Here is a 25,066-nt window from a genome sequence, read left to right as displayed (position 1 = left end):
CAGCCAGAGACGGATTTGTTCTTTTGGGTCTTTTAAGGTGGAATTTTAGTCTTGTGCCTCTGTTCAGTATAGTCTGGTGCTTTTCCCCTCTGAAAAAACATATTTTGAGTTTTTCCCACCACCAGTTTGTGCTGATCTTTCTGATCTTAAACTTCACAAAAATACAGACTTGTATTTATGTATGTGCTGTTATTTATTGCTTACAATGGTATAAAGCTTAAAAACTGTGAATATGTGATGTATTTTGGGCTCCATAAGGAGATCTATTTTAGGCTTTTGTGGCTCCATGAGGAGACAGCAGATGGAAACTAGTTTAAAGCTACAATCTGGCATATTTGCAGTAGTTTTGTTTCCAAGTATACAATGTCCGCTTCCTTCTAATATATACTATTGTAAACCACAACCTTAAATGATGCATCGAGGCTAAAAAATTCTCCTGAGGAGATCTGTCATTGCTAGATTATTGCTGAAAATTTTGGCTTGTTTCAGGTTTAACATTGAGCCCAGTCTGTACAGCCCCTACTTGTCTCTTGGGGGCTGCATGGAGGGCCTGAACAGCCTTTTCTCCCAGCTGTATGGCGTCTCCCTCATGTCAGAACATCCCAGCGCTGGAGAAGTGTGGAGCGAGGATGTCCGCAAGCTGGTACAGCCTTCAGTGACCGCACCATACCCCGTTGGGCCTATTTTATTTTGAAGGGCTTAGACCAATGACTCGTCTGTGTGTGTCCTCAGGCTGTGGTGCATGAGACGGAGGGATTGTTGGGACATATTTACTGTGACTTTTTCCAGCGATCAGATAAACCTCACCAGGTAAATGCAATGGAAACTGCATACATTAACCTTCTTTTTGTGTGTTTTATCAGTACACGTCCTTCATTTGATAAAGCCTGAGAAATCGATTTGATTTGACCTCATTTTTACTAATTGAAGCTGTTTTGTTGCACATGTTCACTCGACACATGCTATGTGTTCGTATATGGATAATCTAAAACTTCTAATCCTAGATCTTTAAGCCAAAACAGAAGCAAAGGTCCAAATCTGAGGAGTTTCAACGAAATGATCAATTTAAGCCTCACCTGAGGCGTCTTCATGCGTTATTATCCACGGATCAATAAAACCGAAACACAGATTTTCTGCCTTAAAAGTTCCAAAGTTTTGGAAGAAACGGGATTGGATTGATATTTTTGTCACTTTCTTGTTACTTTTCAGCCCTCACAACTTTGTTTTTTTCTGTCGTTTTTATTTATTTCCCCTTTATTATTTAAAAGCTACAAAAAGCCAGGACTTGATGCACATTTACATGAAAACTGAACATTTTTCATGGCAACCTTAGACAAATGCATCCTTGGAAATATGTGCGTTTTAATGAATAGATCTTTACTGAGTTTATTACAAATGCAAATGATTATCCTAAATGAATGAATGAATCTTTGGGTTTTTCCGTCTGGCGCTCCCCGCCCACTATAGAAATGTTTTTTGTTTTTTTTTACGGTCAATCAGTTTTTGTTTCATCCCTCACTACCCTCTCCTCCCCCCCCCCCCTGCATCCAGGACTGTCACTTCACCATCCGGGGGGGGCGCTGGTGCCAGGACGCGGGCCGATACCAGCTGCCAGTTGTGGTGTTGATGCTAAGTCTGCCCCACCCCACCAAGAGCGCCCCCACCCTGCTGACTCCTGGCATGATGGAGAACCTCTTCCACGAGATGGGACACGCCATGCACTCCATGCTGGGACGCACTCGCTACCAGCATGTGACAGGTGGGGCTGGAAACCGAAATCTTTCCTTTTACCGGTATTTATGGAATTATTAGCAAAGAAGATTTAGCGAAGGAAGACGGCTGTCAGTGTGGGAGATGACTTTATTTGAGTTCTCTTTAGAAAAGCGATGGCAGTGCTCTAAAGATATGGATTTCACAGTTTAAATATTTTAAATTTAAGCCTAAATGTAATCAAAAATTAGAGGACTTGTGATCAAATGAGTCCTAATGAACAGTTTAACATCTTTAGTATATTTTTTATTGTGGCCTTATTGTTGTATAAGTGAGCACAATTTAAAGTTCCACTCTGAGCATCTTGGGATCTATTTTCAGAGCGTTCCCATCGGTCTTTTATTTATGGTTATGACTTTTGGGCTCAAATTAAAAAAAAAACAGTGTCGTTTTCCAGGACAGTTTCTGCAGAGCAGCAATCCTTTATTTGAAATTTACATCTACATCACACAATTTACAGCTGCGTTTATATGGACAAAAGTAATTGGAAAGAACGCCTGATCGGAAGAAAAATGCATCAGGTAAACACGCCGTTCGGAAAAGTCTGCCCCATCAGACTCGTTCGGATCAAAATTTCTTTCCGATGGAGATAGGTGGTTATGCCGATTGTTGATCGTTGTGCATGTAAAGGGTTCATTCTGATTGTGTGTCACTACTGCTCTGGTTTACGTCATGCATAGACTGTGCGGTGCTACAGAGAAAGCTTTGGAGCTCAAACAGGACCGACAGGCTGCTCTGCGAAGGCCCAAAGCGAAGCGCCGCTCCGCTCTCTTACACCCCTCACGGGGGGGTTGGGGGGAGGAGCGGGGAGGGATGTTGTTAGCGCGTGTTAGCCTCTCCTGGGAGCTCCGTTCTTCTTCCACGAAAAAAGCACTGACCACACGGATTAAAAACGAAATGATGAGCGAACAGGCGCTTCATAGTATTCAGAACATTAATAAAAGCACGTTTAGAAGATCATCTCGTATGTTACATAAATGTATGTGACAGCTAGGTTTGTTTACAACGGGACTCATTTCCAGTTCCGGTATTTTCAACACTACTGCGCATGCCCAAATGATTTATTCAGACCGAAAGTGTGACCCATGTGAACATTTGTTATAATCGGAAGTTTTTCTGGGCCCATGTACACGGTTGAATTTTAATCCGACCATTGATCCGATCAAGATATTTTGCGCATGTAACCGCGGCTAGTGTGTGAAGGACCGTTGACACAGCAACTCCACCCCCTATTCCCCTCAAGTCCCTAAGATCTTGGAGCAGGCAGGCTTGTTGGTGTGTGTTCTACATCCCAAAAATAAGCTTATTTTTTTCATCTGCTCCTGATTCACAATGTTTTGAATAGAGAAATACTCAGAGGTGTGCTGTGTGCCTCTGCTCTCTTCCAGGAACCAGGTGTGCCACGGATTTTGCAGAAGTTCCTTCCATTCTTATGGAGTACTTTGCCACAGACTACAGAGTCCTCAGCCAGTTTGCTCGCCACTATCAAACGGGACAGGTACCCCCCCCCCCCCCCCCAAGTGTTTCAATCTGCAGAATCACAGATTTTCCGTCGTAGGCGAGCGTTGTGCTGATCGCAGCCTCCCTCTGTCTCTTCAGCCTCTGCCAGAGAGTATGGTGGCTCGTCTGAGTGAGTCCAAAAAGGTGTGTGGAGCTGCCGACACACAGCTGCAGGTAAAACTACACACCTCTAGAAATAATCTTTTGAAAGATTGACTCTGCTGCTTTTCTGCGCTCTCCTTACTTGAAAGTATCAGAAAAACAGTTGGGAATAAAGTTTACAATGAGAGGATTTGACAGAAAAAAGCTTCACATATCTGATTTTGAAGATGCTATTTCCCAATAAAGGTCCAGGAAGACAGAGTTCAGTTTGTAGTTTGTAGTTTTAGGTCAAAGTGCGTCTGTTTCATGTCAATAAAGGTTTCTGCAGAATTAGGAAAAAAAAGTTGTTTGTTGCTTCTTCCAGATCTTCTATGCAGTCTTGGACCAGATTTACCACAGCAAACCGCAGAACCGCTCCACCACAGAAATCCTGAAGGACATGCAGCAGAAGTTCTACGGCCTGCCGTATACCCCCAACACGGTAATTCAGATTTTGAGTGTAAATCTTCATCCCACCGTCATTCTTGAGAATCTGCTGTTCTGTTTGATTCCAGTCTTATTATTATTTTTAAATGTAGCGCTTTAATTCAAAGTCTTAGCTTTGCTTCAGGTTAAATTCTTTTAGCTGTGTGAAGAACCAAAGCTCGTTGTTTCTGCTCTTTTAAAGCCCAGCTTCAATAACAAACCTGTGGGAGGTTTCCCTCAGGAAGCTTTGAAACTCTTCCTCCTCACACAGGGGTGGAAGCTATGAAGCCAGGAGGCAGAATGGAGCCAAACCAGCCATATTTCACCTGGCACTGGCTGCCCATACATCATTTATTCAGGGCTATAATTATGCAGGTTGACATCAGGAAGGGAGATTAAAGAAGCCCTGCATTTGACTCACAAATATTGGTATCCCAGCATGCCGTTCTCCTCACAGCAGTCCACCCACGCTCTCCTGCTTCGGCGTCTTTATGGGTCCCTCTTGGAAGATTAAAGTTTATGTTATTCAGTTTCTCACAGCTGCAGAGATTTCTCTGTGAGCTTTTAAGCTGTGTGCTCAGTCACTCGGCCTTTGCAGAGCCGCCATCTCAGTGCAGATGGTCGCACCGGTGGAGGTGTTTGTTTGGAGAGAAATTTCTGTTCATTTCATGAACTCGATCACAAGAGAAGTTTTAAATTTTTTGGAAGTGTGAATGAAAAATAAAACAAATTGGCAGTGGGCTGTTTACACTGGGCCAGAGAGGGAAAGCCTTTTGGAGACTGAAAGGGGGGGGGTTGAATTCCAATGATCCATTTTCACATGATTGCTTCCCGAAGCTCGTGGGAATGTGACGAGCCTGGAGGAGCTTTCTTTTTTTCCCGACTGACCTGTTAAAGTAGAGCTTTCTGAGCAAATCCACTCAATGTGAATGGCCTCATCACAACAGTTCTAGGGCAAACAGCTCCTATATTTGGGCCAAGATGTAAAGATAATGAACGTAGATGGAGATTAGGAGCAGCATCACGTTTCCATACAGCAGCAGCTGCTCTGTAATGTTATGCTTTCAAATGATTTTCCTTTTAAAATGAACAGTTTTCTCCTATTTTCAGCAAATAAAAGAGATGCCTTACTGTTTACACGTTTTGATTTGGTGTATTTTTGCTTTCAAGCTTTAGTATTCAGTAAAATAAAAAAATCACAGTCATATCAAACTAAGGAGATGATGAAACGCATAAATAAATAAAAACAGCCAAATAAAAAAAACATGCAACTCACATTTGCTTATAGTGATCATTAACTAAAGTCGGGTAGAGTTTGATTTATTGCTTGAAAAGCAGTGGGAAGAAGCAAACTAACAATCTCAACCCTACTGAGTTCATTCATTTGATAGTTTTTTGTAGTTTTGGTAATCCGGTTGTAATCCAATAGATTTGTTTTCAAGTAATAAAATCAAGTGGTTAATAATGATTGATTATCGACAGAAAACATTTATTCAGGATTTCAGTAAACAGTAACATGAATCGCATCAGATATGTAATCCTCATTGATTATAATTACAATACAATTTCAATAAATCCAGGTATAATCCAGATATCATTGCAGATCAAGTTATCAGGTAACAAAATGGAGTTCTTATTGATTATCCTCAAAGAATTCTTTAATCTTTTCAGTAAACATTAATGATTCACACTCTATGTATATGTAATAATCATTGATTATCATTGGATCACATTAAACCACTGATTATTGCCACACATTGCAGATCAAGTATTTTGGAGTTTTACATAATCCAACAGTGAGGAAATTTCCCACTCTGATCATCTTTTTATCTATTTTAAGAGTTTTAGCTACGATTGTACCATTTTTAGGCATAGTATTTAAAAACGGTCTTGTTTAATTGGACATGGTTTCTGCAGAGCAACAGGAGACAATAATTCTTTTCTGAGATGTGGGTGGGACCTTTGGCTCGGACTAAGCCCGCCCCCTTCCCATCATCCATCTGTTTACAAGCTCTCCCGCGATCTTAGTTCCTCTGACACCACCAACCTAACTTTACCGCAACAACAAATATGGCGAACGATATTAGAGCTTTCTAGCCGTACAGTTTAGATCCAGATTCCAGCTCAGACGAGGAAAGCAAAGGCATACTTGGATCCACTTGTCTGCAGGTGGATGGATCGGAATGGAGCGGAGCAGGGAGCTTGTGGCTTGCCTTAGTAGTTTCTACGAAACACCTACAAGCTTTTTTCCAACTGCATTTTTTTTGTCTGCTCCCATTTCGCAATGATTTGAATAAAAAATACTCAGAAATGCAATTTTGAGCTTAGTTTTCGTTACACATGTCCTCCATCATCAGAAAAATGCTTTAAGGACATGTTAAAAACACCAAACGCATGATTTTCATAGGAGTTGGTCTTGTAAAACTGCGAAAAACGTCCTCAAACAAATTGTGATGAGGACGCCCCAAAACCCGACTTTTGTTTGTAAAGCAACAAAAGCTCTTTGATGTGGAAGAGTGGCGGGAAAAAGCCTTTGAATGCAAGGATCAAAAGGATATTTTACTGACTTGTGACCCACTTGTGCTGTTTAGAAATGATGACACGTCAGCTAAAAGGATTAAAAAGTCTGAAAATCATTTTAGCGGCACATTGTTACAGCTGCCTAAAACATCAAGGCATCGTAACAAACTGTCTACAATCCTTTTCTTTTGTTTGCAGTATAAATATTAGCCACAAAATGCACGACGATAAAAGACTACCTAATGCAAATATTTGACTCCCACCAAAAAGCAGCTGTGCTATTTGTTTGTTGCAGTTTCCAAACTTGTGATCCGTGCTTACCTTTCTCTATTGGGGACTAAGAAACTAAACGAGGAACAAGTCCCAGCACTCCTACCACTTTTATTTTAAAGTATTCATAGTTTAACTGTTTCTGTGGGATCCATCTCAGCTAAATTGCTCTGCAGCTGCAGATGGATGGACCCCCCCCCAAACACAAGAGTACTGAAACTTCCTGAAACTTACAGCAATTCACTTTCATTGCTTCTCAAATTTTACCTCGAGACAAAAACCTGGAAAAATAAAAATGAAAACAAGTTTTACCTGTTGGCATGATCCAGATCCAAAATCTCTGTTTTTAAATTTACCCCTGTAGGGTCAAAAGGTTTTTGTGAGATTCTTTAGAATTGGAAGCTCCATAATCAACCTTCTAAGAATGAGCAATGTCGGGAGAAGAGAAATATTTTTTGGAGACTTTAATAAGCAAACGAATAATCTTAACCTCATCTAGTCCGTGTCCCGAGGACATGGTATGAACTCGTGTTGAGGTCTCAACTGACTTTTCATCCATGCTGTGCACATTTACTTTAAAATAATGAAGCAAAACAACAATATTTTGAAGGAATTCTTCTAATAAATTGGGTTTACTATTAAAAAGGGAAAAAAACGGAATGCTAGGTATTAAAGTGACCATACAAAGCATTCAGGATTTTTGATTTATTCCAATCCCAGTCTAACTCACAGCAGTGAACCATAGCCTGATGGAGCTGCTGCGGCTTCAGAGGAAGTCTGTAACATTTCAAAAGAAGTTCATCTCCTCCTAATGAACTCAGCGCTTTGGTTTATTTGCTGCCACAGAAGTTAGAAGTTATGGGAGAAGACATTAAATGGTTGAGGAAATGACTTCCCTGTGCTGTTCAGCTCTGAACTCTGCTTCTAAACTCAGTAATCATTTGTGAGCAAATACAGCTCAAAATACCTTTGAGATGCTTCAGGATTCTCCCTTTCTGGTGCGCTAGGAGTTGAATTCTGACATTTTTCTTTGGTTGGAGGTGTCTGCAGTCTTCTATGGTTAGCTTAAGTATAGCTGAATTTACCCACAATCCATCATTAGAACTCCTAGACCCCTCCACTTCTTTCCTGGTGCTTTTAGTCTTGTAAGAATTTCTTGGAAAAGGCTTTCCTTTGTACCATTAGATAACATTTCTGGAAGCTGGAACAGGGCTCTAGACTAGAATTGATGGCTGTATTTTCTTTAGCAAAAAATGTTCAATTTTTCAGTTTTACTTTGTAGATAATGACATTTGCATCTGCAAATTCAGTTTGTCTCGTAGGTTCAGCCATTTCTGGAGTCTTTTATAAAGAAAAAAAACAATAAAGTTGCATAAATTACTTGTGAAAAAGGTTCTTGTCTGCATAGAACTTACATAAACATCATAAAAACCTAGTTTTTCTTCAACCAACTGTCTTATAACTAGTAGAGCAAAACACACATGGCCTCTTTGCCTTGATGCAGCATGGAACAGCTATCGCCTAAAATGATTCATGCAAATTACTTTTGATATTCCATCATATTGGAGTCAATGACTCCCCCAGATGCTGCAAAAGCCTTTCAGGTTTCCACTGTGGATGCAATTTTTAGTCCGGTTTTGGACCAGTCCAAAGCCACATTTAAGAAACCAGCTGCGACTAACTTTTATGTTTTTTTTTTTATACTTTCAACTTCTAATACACTTTTATTCTCACTAATATGCATATACATGTGAAAAAAAATATGCATATACATACATCAATCTGGGCCTGTTCTCTCAATTTGTTTTATTCAAAAACCACATCAAGCTTTAGCAGGATTTTGAGCCCAATTCTACATTTAGCAGAGCAGAAAAAACTGCAGCTCTTCATCATCATCTGTGGTTGTAAAGTCACAGTGTTGTCATGTAAACAGTGCTTAACCTGCTTCCTGAAGGCTTTTTTTTTCCACTTGTGTTTCTCTGTTTAGGCCTGGCAGTTGAGATTCAGCCATCTGATTGGCTACGGAGCCAAGTATTACTCATACCTCATGTCTCGGGCGGTGGCCTCCATGGTGTGGAAGCAGTGCTTCATTCAGGACCCTTTAAACAGGTCAGAGATCATTTTAAATACTCTGCGACATGTATTTATGCAGGACAGGCCTGAAGCGCTCAGAAGAGGAGCAGTTTGATTGTCCTAGCAGATATTTGTTTGGTGAGATGGAAAAGCAGTTCGTCTGTTTACAACAGGTAACTCGAAAGGCTTAAAAGGAAAAGAAAAACTTAAAAGCACAAAGACTCAAATAATGTAATTAAAAACACACATTTGGAGACAGCTCTTGTTCTTTTTGTCTAAACAGAGTTTGTGATGCCGTGGAGGGTCCAAAATGACCCCCATAATGGCAGCAGATGTCAACAAACTCAATTGAATAATGAGAAAACGTGCTGGTCTACAACTTCCTCAAATTCAACATATTGTGATAAAATCATGTGAGCTCAAATGAACACGGTGAAAGCAGGGCAGGAGGCCAGGAGACAGCAGGGAAGCTCAGCTTATGAAAATGTCTTTTGGACAGATACATTTCAACATAAAAGCCCCTTAATGAATTCATCTAAGTTAAAAATATACGGACAATACGAGTGTTAAAGTGTTGACAATTGTCAAATATGAGCTACAGTGTTATGAACGTGGGTGATGTGGAAGTACCCAGGCGCAGAGAGAAGGAGGAGGAGGCATGAGGTTCCAGGGAAGCAGGATATTTAATAAAGTCCATAAAACTTCAAACAAAAGAACACTGCTTAAGCAGGCTAACCAAAACTCGAAACTAGAAACTTGAAACTCTCAAAACGGGACTAACATAATATGGACCAGCCCAGGAGGAAGGGAATGACGAGACTTAAATACATACAGGACTGACGAGACACAGGTGAACACAATCAGCAAAGATGGGGACCAAAGTGAAACTCGAAACCAAAGTACAAAACAGGAACTTTTCAAAATAAAACAGGAAGTGAACTGAAAACACGCCAGAACAAAAAGAGAATCAAAACACAAAGGCAAAGAAACTGCAACCATTACATACAGTGCTGTATTAAGCCATTTTTGGGGTCACTTTATGAGTTATTAGTGTATTAAAGCAGTGCAACATATTAGTCAGTATGTTGGTGAGGGTTTTTTCTAGAAAAATTGACTTAATTCTGGCAAAATTGTACATTGTGGGGGTTTCCTACCTTGAAAAAGTTGTTACAGGATTATATGGATGGATGGATGGATGGATAAATGCATTGTATTTTTTGTCATCACTGCTACAACAAATATGGAAATGGTGCTCTTTGGTCAGCGCATCATTCATACATTAAAACAATCATTTACAGTGGTAACATTTTACATCTAAAAACAATAAAAAGTTCATCGTTCGGTCATTGAAAACAAGAAATTATAACCAATAATTTGAAGATAAATAAAGTGCATCAGTCATTTAACAACAAGGATATACAATATCAGTAGTAAAATGGTTCAAACCAGAATAACTAGACAGAAATGATCACATGACCACAGTTACAGTGAGTTTTAAAAACATTCCCCTTTGCACAGTTGCAGCAGGTGCAGATTAAGACGCAGGTGTGCTGCATTCGAGGGATTCTACCAAGATGGTCCAAGATGGTTGGTGTTTATGGGTTATTACATTTATATGGCGCTTTAAAATTACCTCAGTCAAACAAGGCGCTGTACGAATAAAGCTCAAGCGACAATAAAAATGACAAAACAATGAAAGATAAAAAAGTGACATAAAAATGTAAAAACACCAAATAAAACAGTGAAACAGAGCAATCCAATCCACTTAATTTATATGGCGCATTTCCCAAACAGTTTCCAACGCGCTGTACAGTGACTAAAATTAGATAAAAATCATTAAACAAAATAAAAACGAGGAAAATCCAACAATAAAATGAATAAAAATAAAAACAAGATAAAACAACAGTTGAAATACAGATAAAAGCACAGACAAAAACACATGACCACACAACTCACGCGGTGTTAAAAGCCAGAGAATAAAAAAAGTGTTTTAAGACGGAATGGGAAGGATGTAGCCCCTCTGTCTTTAGCTCCATGGTCTAAACTTATAAAAGGTCTCCTATCGAACTCAGGAGTTGGTTCTAGGTATTTTGGTTCCATAATTTGCCAGACTATCCCGTTTGGAACGTGTCCCAACTCTTAAATGAACTTAAAAACTGTCCGATCTAAAAACAAAAACGAAGCACCAGACTAAAATCCGAATGTTTCATTGAAGTACCCTTTAATGACCAATGTTGGAGAAGACGAGTAGAACAGAGATGATTTTAACTTTAATACCAATAATAGTTAGTCAAACAAAAAAAGAAATCCACACTTTCCTTTAGGCTCAACCTGCTGTAGCTCCTTTTACCCATGACCACCCTGGGAACTTGGAATCTAAATGGAGAAGGTCTGTTTTTAAACGTTCCTCTTTGTCAAGGTAACCCCAGAACGCTTCTTGTTGAAGTCTCCTCACTGGTTTTCATGCATTCTGCAGCCACAACCTACTTTCTGACTCCTGTTTCCACACGTCTTTGTATGCTAAACAGCAACATGCCTGTTCATTCCTTGAGAAATCCCTCTAATCTCTGATTGATGCGCGACATTTTACAGTCAATTTGCTTAATCCTCTGTAACTTTCTTTAAATTGAAAATTCTTCAACTGCTGGAATGGCCCCAACGTGTCGGAAACGGGGATTAACGATGCAACAAGCAACTCTTACAATGTTTAAAAATCGTTCCATTAAAACCTCATTCCTAGACGAGGAGAACAATGATGGAAAATGATGGCATTTGGTTTTCATGAAGTATTTGTCAACTGTCTGAAAGACTGTAAATGAGTCTAACAAGGATGAAAGGAATAAAAAATATCTGGAAAAGGCCTTTTCTTTCCATTTCACACCTGAGCAAAAGTACAGAATTACAGTGGAACACAAATTAGACGTGGGGTTTACACCGCAAAGACTCAATCTGAAGAAAGACTTTTTTAAGAAAAATTGTTTTGTTTTTTCTGTCTTGCAAAAAAAAACTCATTTTACTAGTAAAATAATCTTAGCTTGAGATAACCTGTTTTAGTGACTTGGATCTTCTTACTTAATTGGCAGATTATTTTGCTTATTTGGAGAAAATCTTTCAAATGACTTTTTCCTGATGGTCCTGTCTTTGTAGTTTATTCAGTGTCCCTTTATATTTATATATATCTATATATATCTATATATATATAGATATATATATAAAGTCCTTTGTGCTACAGGGTGCAGAGAGTCCAGGATCAACCAGTGTGATCCTGATCAAATAAATCTGTGGTCGTTTAGAATTTTCTTTTTGTCCAAAACGTATTTATGTTAAGACAAAACTGGCTGCAGGTTTTAAGCTCAGTCAGGTTTGTCTGATGTACTACACACCTCAAGCAGACAAGCTGTCACCCTGCTTTCGTTTGTATCATAAAGAGATAAAACCTGCAGAAACAAAACCAGGATACTTGGAAATATCTCTCTTGTCGTTAGCAATGTTTGTGTTAAAAGAAAAGAAAATCCTCCAAAATTCTCTAACTTGTCAACCGAGAACAGCTGACGTACTCTTTCCTGAGCTGACATTTTCTGTGTGCACACTTTGCCCTCCCCCTGTAAGTTTTCACAGCTGTGTCTGTTCACCTGTCTGCTGGGGGCGGTAGTGGGGTTCAGGCCCTGGGCTGTGGCAGTATGTCTGGATGTGACCGGATCTGTGTGTTCTGTAGGGCCATGGGTGAGCGGTACCGCCGGGAGATGTTGGCCCACGGAGGAGCCAAGGAGCCCATGTTGATGGTAGAAGGCAAGTTACCTCTTAGTCCTAAATACTGTATGAATCTCTTAGTATCCTAAAAAAAAGTACAAGCTTGGACTTTTAAGCCTCATTACTGTACTGGGGATCAACAACAAAAACGCCTTCTGGGCAGATTTTGAATAGTTTCAGGATTTCGCCCAGTTTGGTTTTCTTTCAGATCAGGAATTATAGTTTCATTCCAGCATCTTCCCGGGGCACCAATGAAGTTGAGGTGTGTCCAATACTTTTCACGGCACATCACTGACTTTGTTTTGACATGCATGACGGCCTGAAGGGTCCACGTCTCGTTGGGATGTTTAGCCTCCTCTGGTATGAAGGAGAGCAGCATCCTTGAAACGCGGAGACAATCCGCCCTTTTCCTCTGTTCGTCAGCTGTTGTGGTTCGACCCGGTCTGTGCTTGAGCTCTTAAGTTACCTGTTAACAACACATCAAAGGTTTCTTTTCTGTGTTTATAAAAGCCAGAAACAAAACTAGGCCTATGTGGCTTTAAATAAAAAAGAAGGTAGAGGTGGCTAACAAACCAGCATTTGTGCCAAGCTTCATCTGATCTGAGCGTTTCTGCAAAGCGTCAGAATGACCTGTTACCTCGGTTGGGACATGGGCCGCATTCAAGAGCTCTCCAGGCAGACCGGTACTGTTCTTCCAGCTGTCCCCACGCTTTCCCCATGCTGTTGAACCTTACTCCCAGATCTCTGCGCCACGTGTTCCTAGGTCTCCCCCCTTTTCTTTTTCCTTGGGGATTCCATGTCAGCTCCCACCTAGTAGTGCTGGATGCAGGTTTTCTTAGGGTGTGGCCAATCCATCGCCATCGTCTTGTGGAGACGTCTTCCTCTACTGGTTGCTGCTCCGTCTTCTCCCGTAACTCTAGGTTGCTGATGATGTTGGGCCAGCGCACCTTCATGATTCCTCTGAGGCAGGTGTTGATGAAGGTCTGGAGTTCCTTCATCAGCTCAGCTGTAGTCCTCCATGTCTCAGCAGTATGGGGTTTTACCATGGTGTTTTGGCAAAGGGACGGTCCTAAATAAAAAGCTTTTCTGTATCCAGTCACACAAGACTGTAAGAAGGAAACTATTTCAGGTTTTAATGTGTTTAACTCTGCGCTTAACCTCCTCATCTTTACTTGACTTCATTCTTCAGGTGAGTTTACTAAAGATGTTCTCTGTTGCATTGACCGTACAGAGTCACGATTTCCTCACCTTTCAGCTGAAAATCACCAACAAATTCTCAAACATGTCATTTTCACGAAAAATCTTTCCTCAGATTTACAGAGAAAACAAATGAATGATCCAAATTTGTGTTATTTTCTGGGACATAGTTTTCAGCAGAAGTTCGCTAGAAATTCCTGTCGGAGTTGTGGACAGAACAGAACAAATAAATACTCAGAAATGCAGTTTTAATGTTAATTTCTTGTATATATGTTTCCATCATGAAAAAATGTTCCAAGAACATGTAAAAAAAAAAACACACCAAATACACGATTTTCATTGGGGTGGGTCTTTAGGGTTTGAGAATTCAACAAAGGTCCGTTAACAAGCCGCAATGCTTTTATGCTAAATATTGAAATGTTCTTAAAAATATAAACTTAACCGTTGTGGATATTAAATGTGTTGTGCTTCTGTTGTTAAACCTGGTTATTTTAATTTAGCCGCCTAGTGGTAACCTGGTAAACTGTTCTGGTTTTAGTTCATTTTATTCTCAAATGTGCTTCAAACAGGAAGTCGCTTTGACGGGAAAGGTTTTATAAGAATCTTTCTTATTCATCAGTAAAAGTAAAATGACACCCCCCCCCAGTATAAGGCATTTTTTTGTGTTTTCCCCCCCTAAGGACAAACATTTGCATCCTTATTATGAGGTTTATAATTTAAGTAGACCTGAGGTCTCATTGGCACCTGCTGCTCACGACCCCCGCCCACCAGCAGCCTCTAGGGCTTGTTGGGACAGGATAACATTAGGGAAAGTGGGATGGCAGAGTGGGTTGGAATATCCGATGACATTTGGAAGTGTACAGTAAATCTCCCCCTCAGGGTCAGCCCTCCCTCCCTCCCTCCTCCATCAGATTGTCCTCGGACAGCTCCAAACATGGCTGCACCCAAACTTCTAAAAATTACAACCAGCGAGCGATCAGACCTCTTCTTTTAAAATTTACTGTCTAATTCACTGGCGTGGAACCGGCAGCCTTTGGTTCTTAACGCTTTCCTTCAGAGGTGGATGTTCCTGGAAAGTGCAGAATAGTTCCGGCGTCGTTTTTTGATCGATGGTCGTCTTCTCTCCCCATCAGTCTTTGCAGAATCTTGAGCCTAAAAGTCCATCCCCATGAAGTGGTATGTTTATGAAACGCCAAAAAATAATTCTAGATGAAGCTTTAAGAGGCTTGAAACTGCAGAAATTGACTCTCATCTAAGGATTTATGGTTTATTTTTACTTTTTATATTGCTTCTGGAAATCTTTTACAGTAACTGGAAAATTTCAATAAAAACAAACTCGAATTTCTTCAGCTTTTAGCCGATAGTGTTTGAAGTGGCCGATTTGAAATATATTAACGCTTTTTGTCCCACTGATTTAAAAATTATTAAATATTTTTTTAGGATTTCAGTTTTAGTGACCACTGCTTACAATCTTTAATGTTTTTCATAAAAATGATGCCCGACCAGGATCTCTCCGGGTTTCATTAAATTTCACTGGAGAGAGCAGAAAAGCATTTTTTTAAACGCAGAGGAGGATTGTTTTTTTTTTTTTTTTTTGTTTTAGTTACTTTTTTTTCTATAAAACAGACTTTTACCTCTCCTCAAATTCAGGTTAAGACCCCCCCACCCACCCACCCCCACCCCCACCCATTGTACATGATCCTTTCCTACAAAGACCCCGGTAAATGACGGTGTGTAACAATTCCCCAGCATTGAGGTGATGGAGGGGGCACAGGGGCTCACAGGGAACTGGAGCAGACCTGGTGGGGCTAAACCCAGGCCAGGCTTTATGCGGACACCTCCCTGCCCGCTCCTGGATGCTCCCCAGGAAAGTCGGGGTTGAAATATAAACCCATTTGTTGAATCCGGTGCAGAGGCTTTACAACAGACTGGCTGAAAGGGGACTGGAAAAATAAAAGGAGTAAAGAGATCGACTGGCTGAGCTGGACCTCAGGTTCAGAAGGCTTTCAAAGCTCTGATCGTTCCAGTAGCCTGGACTGCTGAGCACCGAAAATGGATCCAATTGGGCTTGATAGCCGAGGAGTTCTTATTACCGCTTGCATACTCACTAACAAATGCCAAGAGCGCGGCGTTCCGGCCCGCCAGACTTCTGTGTTTCGGTCTGGAGCTTCACAGCTGAAATGCACTGAGGCAGGAACTGAAAACTACCTTGAAAAACACTTGAAATCAATTCCTGCCAATCAATTCACCTGCAGGCTTTCCATCATCTCCAAGCGTCTGCATAAAGACTTTGGAGTTTCGGAAGGATGGGCTTAAGCCCCTTTCCAAAAATTATTGTGTTTCTGGTGTATTTAACCTGGTCTTGTGGCATTTTTCTGATGATTGAGGGCATATGTGAAAGAATTAGATTTAAACTGACTTTCTGAGTACTTCTATGTTTAAATTGTGATGGATCAAGAGCAGCTCATTTGAAATGCTGGGAGCATTTGAAAAGCTCTCAGCCGTGACGCTGCACCTGATTCGGGTGCACCAAGTTCTCCTTGCTCCGCTCCATTCTGATTCATCCACCTGCAAACAAATAGATCGATGAGCGTCTTTGTTTTCCTCGTCTAAAGCTGGCATCTGGCTCTAAACTGTACGGCTGGATAATTCTGATATAGCTCACTGTTTTTGTTGCACCGCTAATGTTGACTTGGGCTTGTAAGGGGCTCTACACTGGCGGGAGACAGTGTTAACAAAGGGATCATGGGATATCAGCAGAGGGTTACATCAGCGCCAACAGTCCTGCCCACATCTCAGAGCAATTTCTACTTTCTTTTTGGCTAAAAACAGCACTTTTACTACTGAAAAGACCACTGGAAATGCTTTTACAATACATAAGAATATAGTTGGAGTGGGACTTTAAACATTTCCTTCAGAAGAATTGACAAATTTATCATAATCCTGTCACATTTTGGCTCTAACAGGCAACTTTGAACATGCAGCAGTGAGTTTGTAGATGCTGGATAACACGGTTCTTTTAGTTCCAGCTGATCATTTGAGTTTTGGGTCTGTGAAAAAACGAGTCCAGGTTTTTTGTTCTTGCAGAGCTCGACTGTCTCCAATTTGTTTCCTTCTTTTTGTGAAAGTTCGACAGAGTACAACAAAGCTGTCCGTGCTGTGGTGTTTGTCATCACCCTGGTCTTACTTGTTTTTGGGTCTGTCTGAAGTGCGCTTTGAAGAAAACACTTCCTGAGCTTCAAAGGTGTAATTATGCTGAGGCACCGAAGCCCCTGCTTTGCCTGCAGGCTTGGCAGAGGTAACGACTTTCTTTGACATGTTTCAAATGGCAGCAGCTGAGCGGCAAGAGAAGTGACTGCACGTCTGTTTTGAAGTGTGGGATCATAGACTCATGTCAAGCCTGAGTTAAAAAAATAAAGTAAAATAATTGCACTGAAGGGCAAACATGAAGCCCCAGCGAGGGCAGGTAAAGGCTTAGTTTTCTACATATCCCTTGAGCAAACGTTTCACTCCTCCTTCCATGCTGAGCCAGTTTAAATGAGCTTTAGTTTTTGGCACATTCAGCTTGAAGCATTTCAGAAAGCTCTGCAGAGTTTTATAAATGTGTGCTGCTACCGTTCTGTTACTTAAAGTAAGGATAAACGACTAAATAATAAGTTGAACAACGTTCAATGTCGTAATCCAGAAAGGAAAACCGTAAACAGCTAGGCGGATGTTTGATAGATGCAGAAAAAGTGGAGTGCAGTTTCAAAGTTGTGCTCCCCAGAGGTGTCATTACCAAGCACTGCTGGCGGGCGCACTGATGTTCATTTTGCAGATACCCATCATCCCTCCCCTGTCAAAAATAAACACGCAGACATGTGACAGATAAAGGGAGTCTTGAAAGTGAGCAGAAGAGCTGCAGCCACCCAACATTTTCTGCAGTTGGATTTCTAAGCCTTTTAGCGTAATCGGAACAAGTCCATGAGCTTAATGCTGTCAGTACTACTTAGAAATGATTCTGTGTAATAACCTCAGTTCCTGTTAGAGCATCTCTTTACTGTTACGACCTGCTGCAATCATGCTGCCTGGCTAAACGGCAGCATCTCTCCTGAGGACTCTGCACATTCTTCACGGACAATTGCTTCCAGTTTGCTCATTTTCTTGGGTGTGCGTGTTGCACTCTCCTTTAAAGGCCGCCCGAGGTTTGCCACAGGGTTCAGGTCAGGTGACTGATAGCGACTAGGGTATCTTTCAGGACAGTTTCTGTAACCAGGACTTGGTGGATATTAAGGGAGGCTCTACACCAGGGCTGCTCATTCCTGGTCCTTGAGATCTACCACCCTGCTTGTTTTCCAGCTCTCCCTGCACTGCTTACTGCTGATTATCTGGACCAGGTGTGTTCATTCAATCAGAATCTGGAGACATCTCATTGAGCTAATAGGCAGCAAGCAGGACTTGGAGATCTGGTCAGATCAGGGTGGTAGATCTCGAGGACCAGAAATGAGCAGCCCTGCTCTAGACCCACTCCTATCATCTTTCGATCTATTTTCAAAGCGATCCCAGTGGTCTTTTAATCATGATTATGCCATTTTTCGCCAAATCCTGTGTCGTCTTCTGCAGAGCGGCAGGAGTTCATCAGAAACTTACCTCGGAATGGCGAGCGATAATGTTGGCACGCAGTAAGCCCACCCCCCACTTCCCATCACCCATCTGTTTACACTCGCTCCTGCTATCTTACAACCCGCCCCCCCCCCAACATAACGTTATTAGTGCCACAATAGTATCAAGCAATATCAGCGCCATCCAGACGTACAGTTTCGAGCCAGATGTCGGCTCAGACGTGGAAAATGAAGACTTCCATGGATCTAGTCGGAGCAGGGAGCTTGTGGATCGCCCCTGATTTACAACACTTTGAAGTAAAGAAATACTCAAAAATACAACTTTGAGCTTAATTTTCTTTATATATTTCCTCCATCATTAGAAAAATTCAACAAGAACATGGAAAAAAAACACGTTTATGAAGACTCATTCATCCAGGTTGATTCCATCATAGTAGTAGGTTTAAAGGTTGTCATCTGGACTTGGTTTTTAAAGTTGAAGACGTTTAACCTCTTGTCTATTCTGAAATAGCTGGTAAAAGAGCTGGTATATATGCGCTCATGGGGGAGGAGTCAGACCTGAAACTGGATGGGATCGTCTACTTAGACCAGTGTTTTTCAACCTTTTTTGAGCCACGGCACACTTTAACTTTGACAAAAATCCCGCAGCACACCAGCATCCAAAAAAAATAAAAAAGGAGAAACTCATAGTCTGAATTGATCTACAGCCCCTCTGCAATTTCATGCATTTTTTGATAATTGTGGGAGAAAAAGCTGGAAGTTGCAGCTGTTTTTTCATAGACATACTGTATTTCTTCTAATTTTGGGAACGATACCCTTCAGTTGGTACGTGAATTGGAGAAGACAGCCAGGAAAATGGCGGACTACAAGAACCACCTCAGGTTCAACAGACAAAGCAACGTGATCCCCAAGAGCCTACAGATGGGCAAATGGGTTTAAAGGACTCCGAGCTGAGAACATCATGGACAGAGCCCGAACCCGACTTTAAAGGACAGGATCAGACAGACGCATTTCATCATCAACAACCTAAAGAGGAAAATGAAGAATCTACAGGACTGTTTGGCCACAACTGTTACTGAAGTTTTTCAGAAGATTGTCGGTTTCACCCAGACGGCATAACTGGCTAAACATAATAAAAGCAAGCAAAGGCAGATCAAGAAATTTCAGATTCTCACCAGTCAACAACAGGTCCTCAAGGACAGTCTCAACAGGAGGAATAGAGAAAACAAGCACACAACGCATTCTGAAGTCTGTTCAGGTTTTGTCTAGTTGAGCACAGGTGATTTCTGTCCCCTTGAAGCTCTTTGTAAACTTAATAGCTCCTTTTTTAGGGTCATTAAAGTTCAGCACAAACACTTTCAGCAGTTTTTATAATTAAGCTGATTCATATTTGAAAATAAACTTTCTTGTAAATGTGACTGATGTTAAGCTGCAGACACAAATTTCTCAAGTTGCAATCTGTTCCAAAGGTAAAACCTTTTCTTTATTGCATATATATTTTTTTTTAATGATCCAATAACTAAATGAACCATGATTTGCCTTTGCTCTGATCAACAGAGAGAGTTGGATTAAAAATATTTCCGACCCCGAGCTGACTCAAACTGTGAAAGAGGTACTATCCAAGGGGCTGAATTTCTCGGTTACACCTAATCAGATCCCTGTGGTAGACCTCATCACAGCCACAGAAACGGCCATAAAGAGGAACAATTTGACTGGACCTCAAGCTGAAGAATTACGGCTTAAAACTTCAGCTGCACTGTCCAGTGCCAAACCACAACCTTCCAATCTAACCCCAGATGAAAGAAAGGCCTTAACAGCTCTGGAGAAGGACCACAATATCATCATTTTACTAGCACTGTGATCCTGAATGCAGTGGACTATGAAGCCAAAATCAACAACCTACTCAGTGACACCACCACATATGAAGCACTGAGAAGAGACTCAACCAGCGGCTACAAGAAGAAGGTCATAAACTACCTACAAAGGCTGGAGAGAGATCAAGTCATCGACAAGCCACTATATTACAGACTGTACCCGGGTGATACTATTCCCTGCATCTATGGCCTCCCAAAAATCTACAAGACCCATTGTCAGCAGCATTGACTGAATAACTTACAACATGACTAAACACCTGGCTACTATCCTGGCCCCTCTGGTTGGCAACACAGAGCATCATGTCAGGAATTCGCAAGATTTTGCGAACAAAGTCAAACATCTTCAGCTGGAATCTGACGAGACTATTGTGTCTTATGATGTAACTAACCTCTTCACCTGCATTCCCACCCCCGTTTCAGTGATTGCAGTGAGGAAGAGATTACTGCAGGACCCTAAGTTACAAGACAGAACAAATCTGACACCAGACCACATCTGCAAACCGCTGGAAGTGTGCCTCAACTCCACATATTTCCAATTCAGGGGAAACTTCTACAGGCAGAGGCACGGCTGTGCTATGTGCTCGCCAATCTCGCCCATTGTGGCCAACTTGTACACGGAAGAAGTAGAGAGAAGAGCCCTGGACTCGTTCCCAGGTACTACTCCAAGTTACTTATTCAGATACGTGGACGACACTTGGGTCAAGATCAAAATCCAGGAAGTGGAGGCGTTCACAGATAATATCAACGCGGTCTACAAGAACATCAAGTTCACCAGGGAAGACGCAAAGGAGAACACCCTAGCCTTTCTAGACTGTGCAGTGATCATTGGAGATGACAGACAGCTCCAGGTTGAAGTGTACAGGAAGCCTACTCACACTGATCAGTACCTGTTATTTGATTCAAATCACCCTTTACAGCAAAAACGAGGTGTTATCAGGATATTACAACACAGAGCCCAGGAGGTGCCCACAAGCTCTGACGGAAAGAAGAAAGAAGAGAAACATATCCGTCAAGCCCTCCGAACCTGTGGATATACCAAGTGGGCATTCACCAGATCCCAACATACAGGAAAACAAGACAAAAGGAACAAAAGCCTAAAGGGAACAGTATTTGCATTCCTTATATCTCAGGCCTGTCTGAAAAACTAAAAAGGGTGTTCAGACAACATGACATCCCAGTTCATCTCAAACCAGTTAATACTCTCAGACAAAAACTGGTTCATCCAAAGGACAAAATTCCCAGCTACAAACAGAGTAATGTTGTGTACTCTATCCACTGCAAAGAGAACTGCAATGAACAGTATATAGGAGAAACCAAACAACCGCTACACAAGCGGCTTTACCAACATCGCAGAGGCAACTGAAGTGGACCTGAGTCTGCAGTACACCTCCACCAAAAGACCACAAACCACTCGTTCAAGGAGAGTGAAGTCCGAATTCTAGCCAGAGAGTAAGGATGGTTTGAGCGAGGAGTGAAAGAAGCCATCTTTCTAAGAAGGTTAAGCCTTCTCTTAATAAGAATGGTGGTCTCAGGTTCATCCATCATAGTAGTAGGTTTAGGGGTTGTCTTCTGGACTTAGTTTTTAAAGTTAGAAGACGTTTCACCTCTTATCCAAAAGGCTTTGTCAATTCTGAATTAGCTGGTAAAAGAGCTGGTATACATGCAGTCATGGGGGAGGAGTCAGACCTGAAACTGGATGGTATTGTCAACTTAGCCTACATGGTTTCTACGGCAGTGTTCTGAAACCCAAACAAACCGAACCGGTTTCACCGAGGTCATGAACAGCTGAAAGAGATGACCAGGTTGGGGAGGGTACCCACTGTCTCCCCACCCCCAGCTGAGGACAAAGAACTCCTAACGACCCAAAACCATGTAGTCTGGTAAACCCCACAACAACAGCTAGAGCTGAAATGAATATTTATGTATCTGATGAATAAACATGTCTTTCCCATCCTTATTTGGACAAGAAGGTCAAAACAAAACTGGGTTTAAAAAGAATAAACTGTTTGATTTGAGCGTTTACTGTTTCCCATCATTACTAGATTTCAGCTTTTTCTCTTGAAGTTCTGGCAGAACTGCTAAGCTTAGCTGCTAGCAGCTGCACAGGATCATTTGCACTTCTGCCTAACAGATGAAGGGGTTTTAAGCCTCAGATCAGGATTTTCTGCCCATGGCTGCACAGTGAAAGGAGCCAAATGCACAAACGACACAGATGTAAAAGCCATGTGCTTTGAATTTTCTGCATCTTTGGAGGAATGTGTTGGAAAACCATAGAGGTAAAAGTTGAAGTAAACGCATTTAAATACAAGGGTTGCCATTTGCAAAACCTTTTCTCTAGAGCAGATATGTTTGCATTCATCTCTGCTGAGATGTTTTATCGTTTAAAACTATGTTTTCATCTTTTCTCTGAAACAAAATAGATGTCCTTTTGTTTATTGAAAAAAAGCAATTATAAGGTGGAAACACTTTTCAGACGTTAGAATCCACCAAGAAAAAGAAGGTTAGCATGCTGAAAAAAAGGAAGGAAATCCACTTATGGATATATTTTGTTGTTATTTTTCATTCTCTTCAGTCAAATGTTGGTCTTTTATCATCCGCTTCTGTTTAAATTCCTATAGATGAAGTATGTTTAAGCCATTTGAAAGCACTCGGTCTATGTTTAAGGATCAGTCATGTGACGTTGCTGGGGTGGTCTGGAATATCTCGCATGGCCAAGTGAACTCCAGGACTTTCCCTTTTTCTTTTCTTTTTCTGTACCTTTGAGACGGAGACGTGATCTCAGGTGTGTGAGCGCGCTTATCAGGTGCGATCACAGCAGAAACGTCTCTCCGCTGTGTAATTAAAGACCATCGCAGCTTTCATGTGGCTGTCTCTCAGGGATCCACGGGGCCTTGAGGTTCCAGAGTGTTATGGACCCCTCGGTGTCGTTTTGTAGCCAGGGGGCCGGGTGTGATAGGTGGGTTAGAGGTGATGGTAAATCCCCCTCTCTCTGCTGCTTGCATGCAAGGCGACACAGTGCTGCCTGCAGCGTGCAGTTTAGTTTTTCCACGCCGCCTCAGGGCGGCAGGAGGGGGAATCGCCTGGGCTCAGTGTGTGCGCGTCAGGAGGTCCCGTCGAATGTGTGTGTCCATTGAAGGTGACCCATGCAAGAAAGAAGGGATGGGGGGGAGGGGGGAGTTGCCTATTTACATTGGCAGCCACACAAGGGGAAATGAAGTGACTTCAAAGCGGCTGTGCAGCTGAATTGTAAAGGGAGCAGGGAGTCTTCCATGCATGAGCTGGCAGGCGGGCTCTGGAAACAAACACATTCCCACAAGCCGCTCTCTGCAGCCTATCGTAGCATTTTCACGCACTAAACGCTAGAAAAAAAGGACAGCTTTCAAACTTCAATCTGTGACTGGATGGTAATATTTCCACCTTAAAGACAATGAAAATGGTGTTTTGAACATGCTGTTGTGGCAGTTTTTTGATGATGGAGAACAGACATATAGAAAATCGAACTTAAAATTGCATTTCTGAGTATTTCTTTATTCAAATTGTCAGACAAATAGATCCATGAACATCTGATCTGGCAACTGGATAAAAACTGTACACCTGGATAGGATTTGTTTCACTGGTAATGTAGGTTAAGGAGCTGTAAGCTAGCTGGAGAGCGTTCAAACAGAAGGATGTCGGGAAGCGGGGTTGGGCTTACTCTGCTGTAAGTCCCGCCCACAACAGGAGAGGTGAATTTCTAATGAACTACTGCTGCTCTGCAGGAAGTATGTCCTGAAAAACAACAGGTTTTTACTTCATCCTAATTACAACTAATTACCACTTTAAAAACAGATCAGAAGATCATCAGAGTGGGACTTTGAGGTCATTACATGTTTTGTTTTGTGACTATAAAGGAATCTTGTCAGAACAGAAGATTAGACCTTTTTGGAGCAGAATTTCAGCTCCATTTCAAAACGAAACGCTTGATTTGAATGAAGTGAAGAAGAGATGGAATTAACTTTTTGTTTTGTTTTTTGGGACAGGTATGTTGCAGAGACGACCCACAACAGAAGACTTTGTGGAAGCTCTGGTTTCTGAACTCGACCCAAACTTTGACACCTTCATCATGGATTCTGAAAGTTAAGAGGAGCCAAGAGACCACCGCATCTTTTCTCTGTCTGAAAATAAAATTCCTTAGTTGTTTTTAAACGACTCTTGATGTCAGTAATTTGATATATGTGCTTGTTTGTTTCTTTCTTCTGTTGATATAATTTAATATGAATAAAAGATTTGCTATAGAAACTCTTGATTTCACTCTCTCCTTTTTACTTCAGCAATCAAAACTTCTATTCTTTTTCCTTCCTTTTCTATATTTTTTGTTGTTGTCTGCTCTGAGAATGAGCTTTCTGCTCCCACACCAGCAGAGTCTTGTTTTTTCCGGCTCAGATCATCAAGAGGAACAATACTTAATCTGTTCTTCCTGTCATGTGCTCATTGTTGAGGCTTTGAATTAATACTGCTCCATCTGTTTTGTCTGTGAGGAGTTTCAGGGAAGGGGGGGGGGGGGGGATTGTCCTTGTGGCTTTTCACTACATTATTCATGTATCATTTCATACACAATGTTCTAGGTAAACACTGCACACGGTGTACCCATAAGGACACATGCTTTTTTTATTTTAGATTTTCTTTTTTTTACCTATAATGTGAAGGGTGTGGAGATGAAAGCTGCAGACTGGAAAGTCGTCCCGTTTGACTCTGACCCTACAAAGCAACGCAGCTGTTTGCATCTGTTTCAGACACTGCAGCTGCTCTGGAGCCGTGCCTCTGCTTGCATGCCTCTGAGCTCAGGCAGCGACTCACGATTGATTCATGAGGTAGAGCGGTCAACCTGTGATCGGAAGATTGCAGGTTCAGTTCCCGCCCATGTGTCAGTGTCCTTGGGCAAGACACTGAACCCCCCCACATTGC

General features: G+C 41.5%; 1 protein-coding gene across 1 annotated transcript in view; it reads left to right on the top strand.

The window, feature by feature from the left end:
• The window catches only part of LOC101155870 (mitochondrial intermediate peptidase), a 30,353-nt gene extending 5,953 nt beyond the window's left edge, over positions 1-24,400 (top strand). The window contains exons 11-19 of the mRNA XM_004075846.5: positions 490-643; positions 733-810; positions 1,552-1,759; positions 3,159-3,268; positions 3,370-3,444; positions 3,737-3,853; positions 8,615-8,736; positions 12,416-12,489; positions 24,142-24,400. Of these exons, the coding sequence (XP_004075894.1) occupies positions 490-643; positions 733-810; positions 1,552-1,759; positions 3,159-3,268; positions 3,370-3,444; positions 3,737-3,853; positions 8,615-8,736; positions 12,416-12,489; positions 24,142-24,242 (1,039 nt within the window). The 3' untranslated portion in view covers positions 24,243-24,400. The remainder of the gene's footprint in view (positions 1-489; positions 644-732; positions 811-1,551; positions 1,760-3,158; positions 3,269-3,369; positions 3,445-3,736; positions 3,854-8,614; positions 8,737-12,415; positions 12,490-24,141) is intronic.
• The last annotated feature ends 666 nt before the right edge of the window (positions 24,401-25,066 follow it).

Source organism: Oryzias latipes, chromosome 13 (genome assembly GCF_053564925.1).
Source record: "Oryzias latipes strain Hd-rR chromosome 13, Olatipes_Hd-rR_3.1".
In the NCBI taxonomy this organism is placed as follows: Eukaryota; Metazoa; Chordata; class Actinopteri; order Beloniformes; family Adrianichthyidae; genus Oryzias; species Oryzias latipes.
This window is presented reverse-complemented; position numbering and strand designations above follow the sequence as displayed.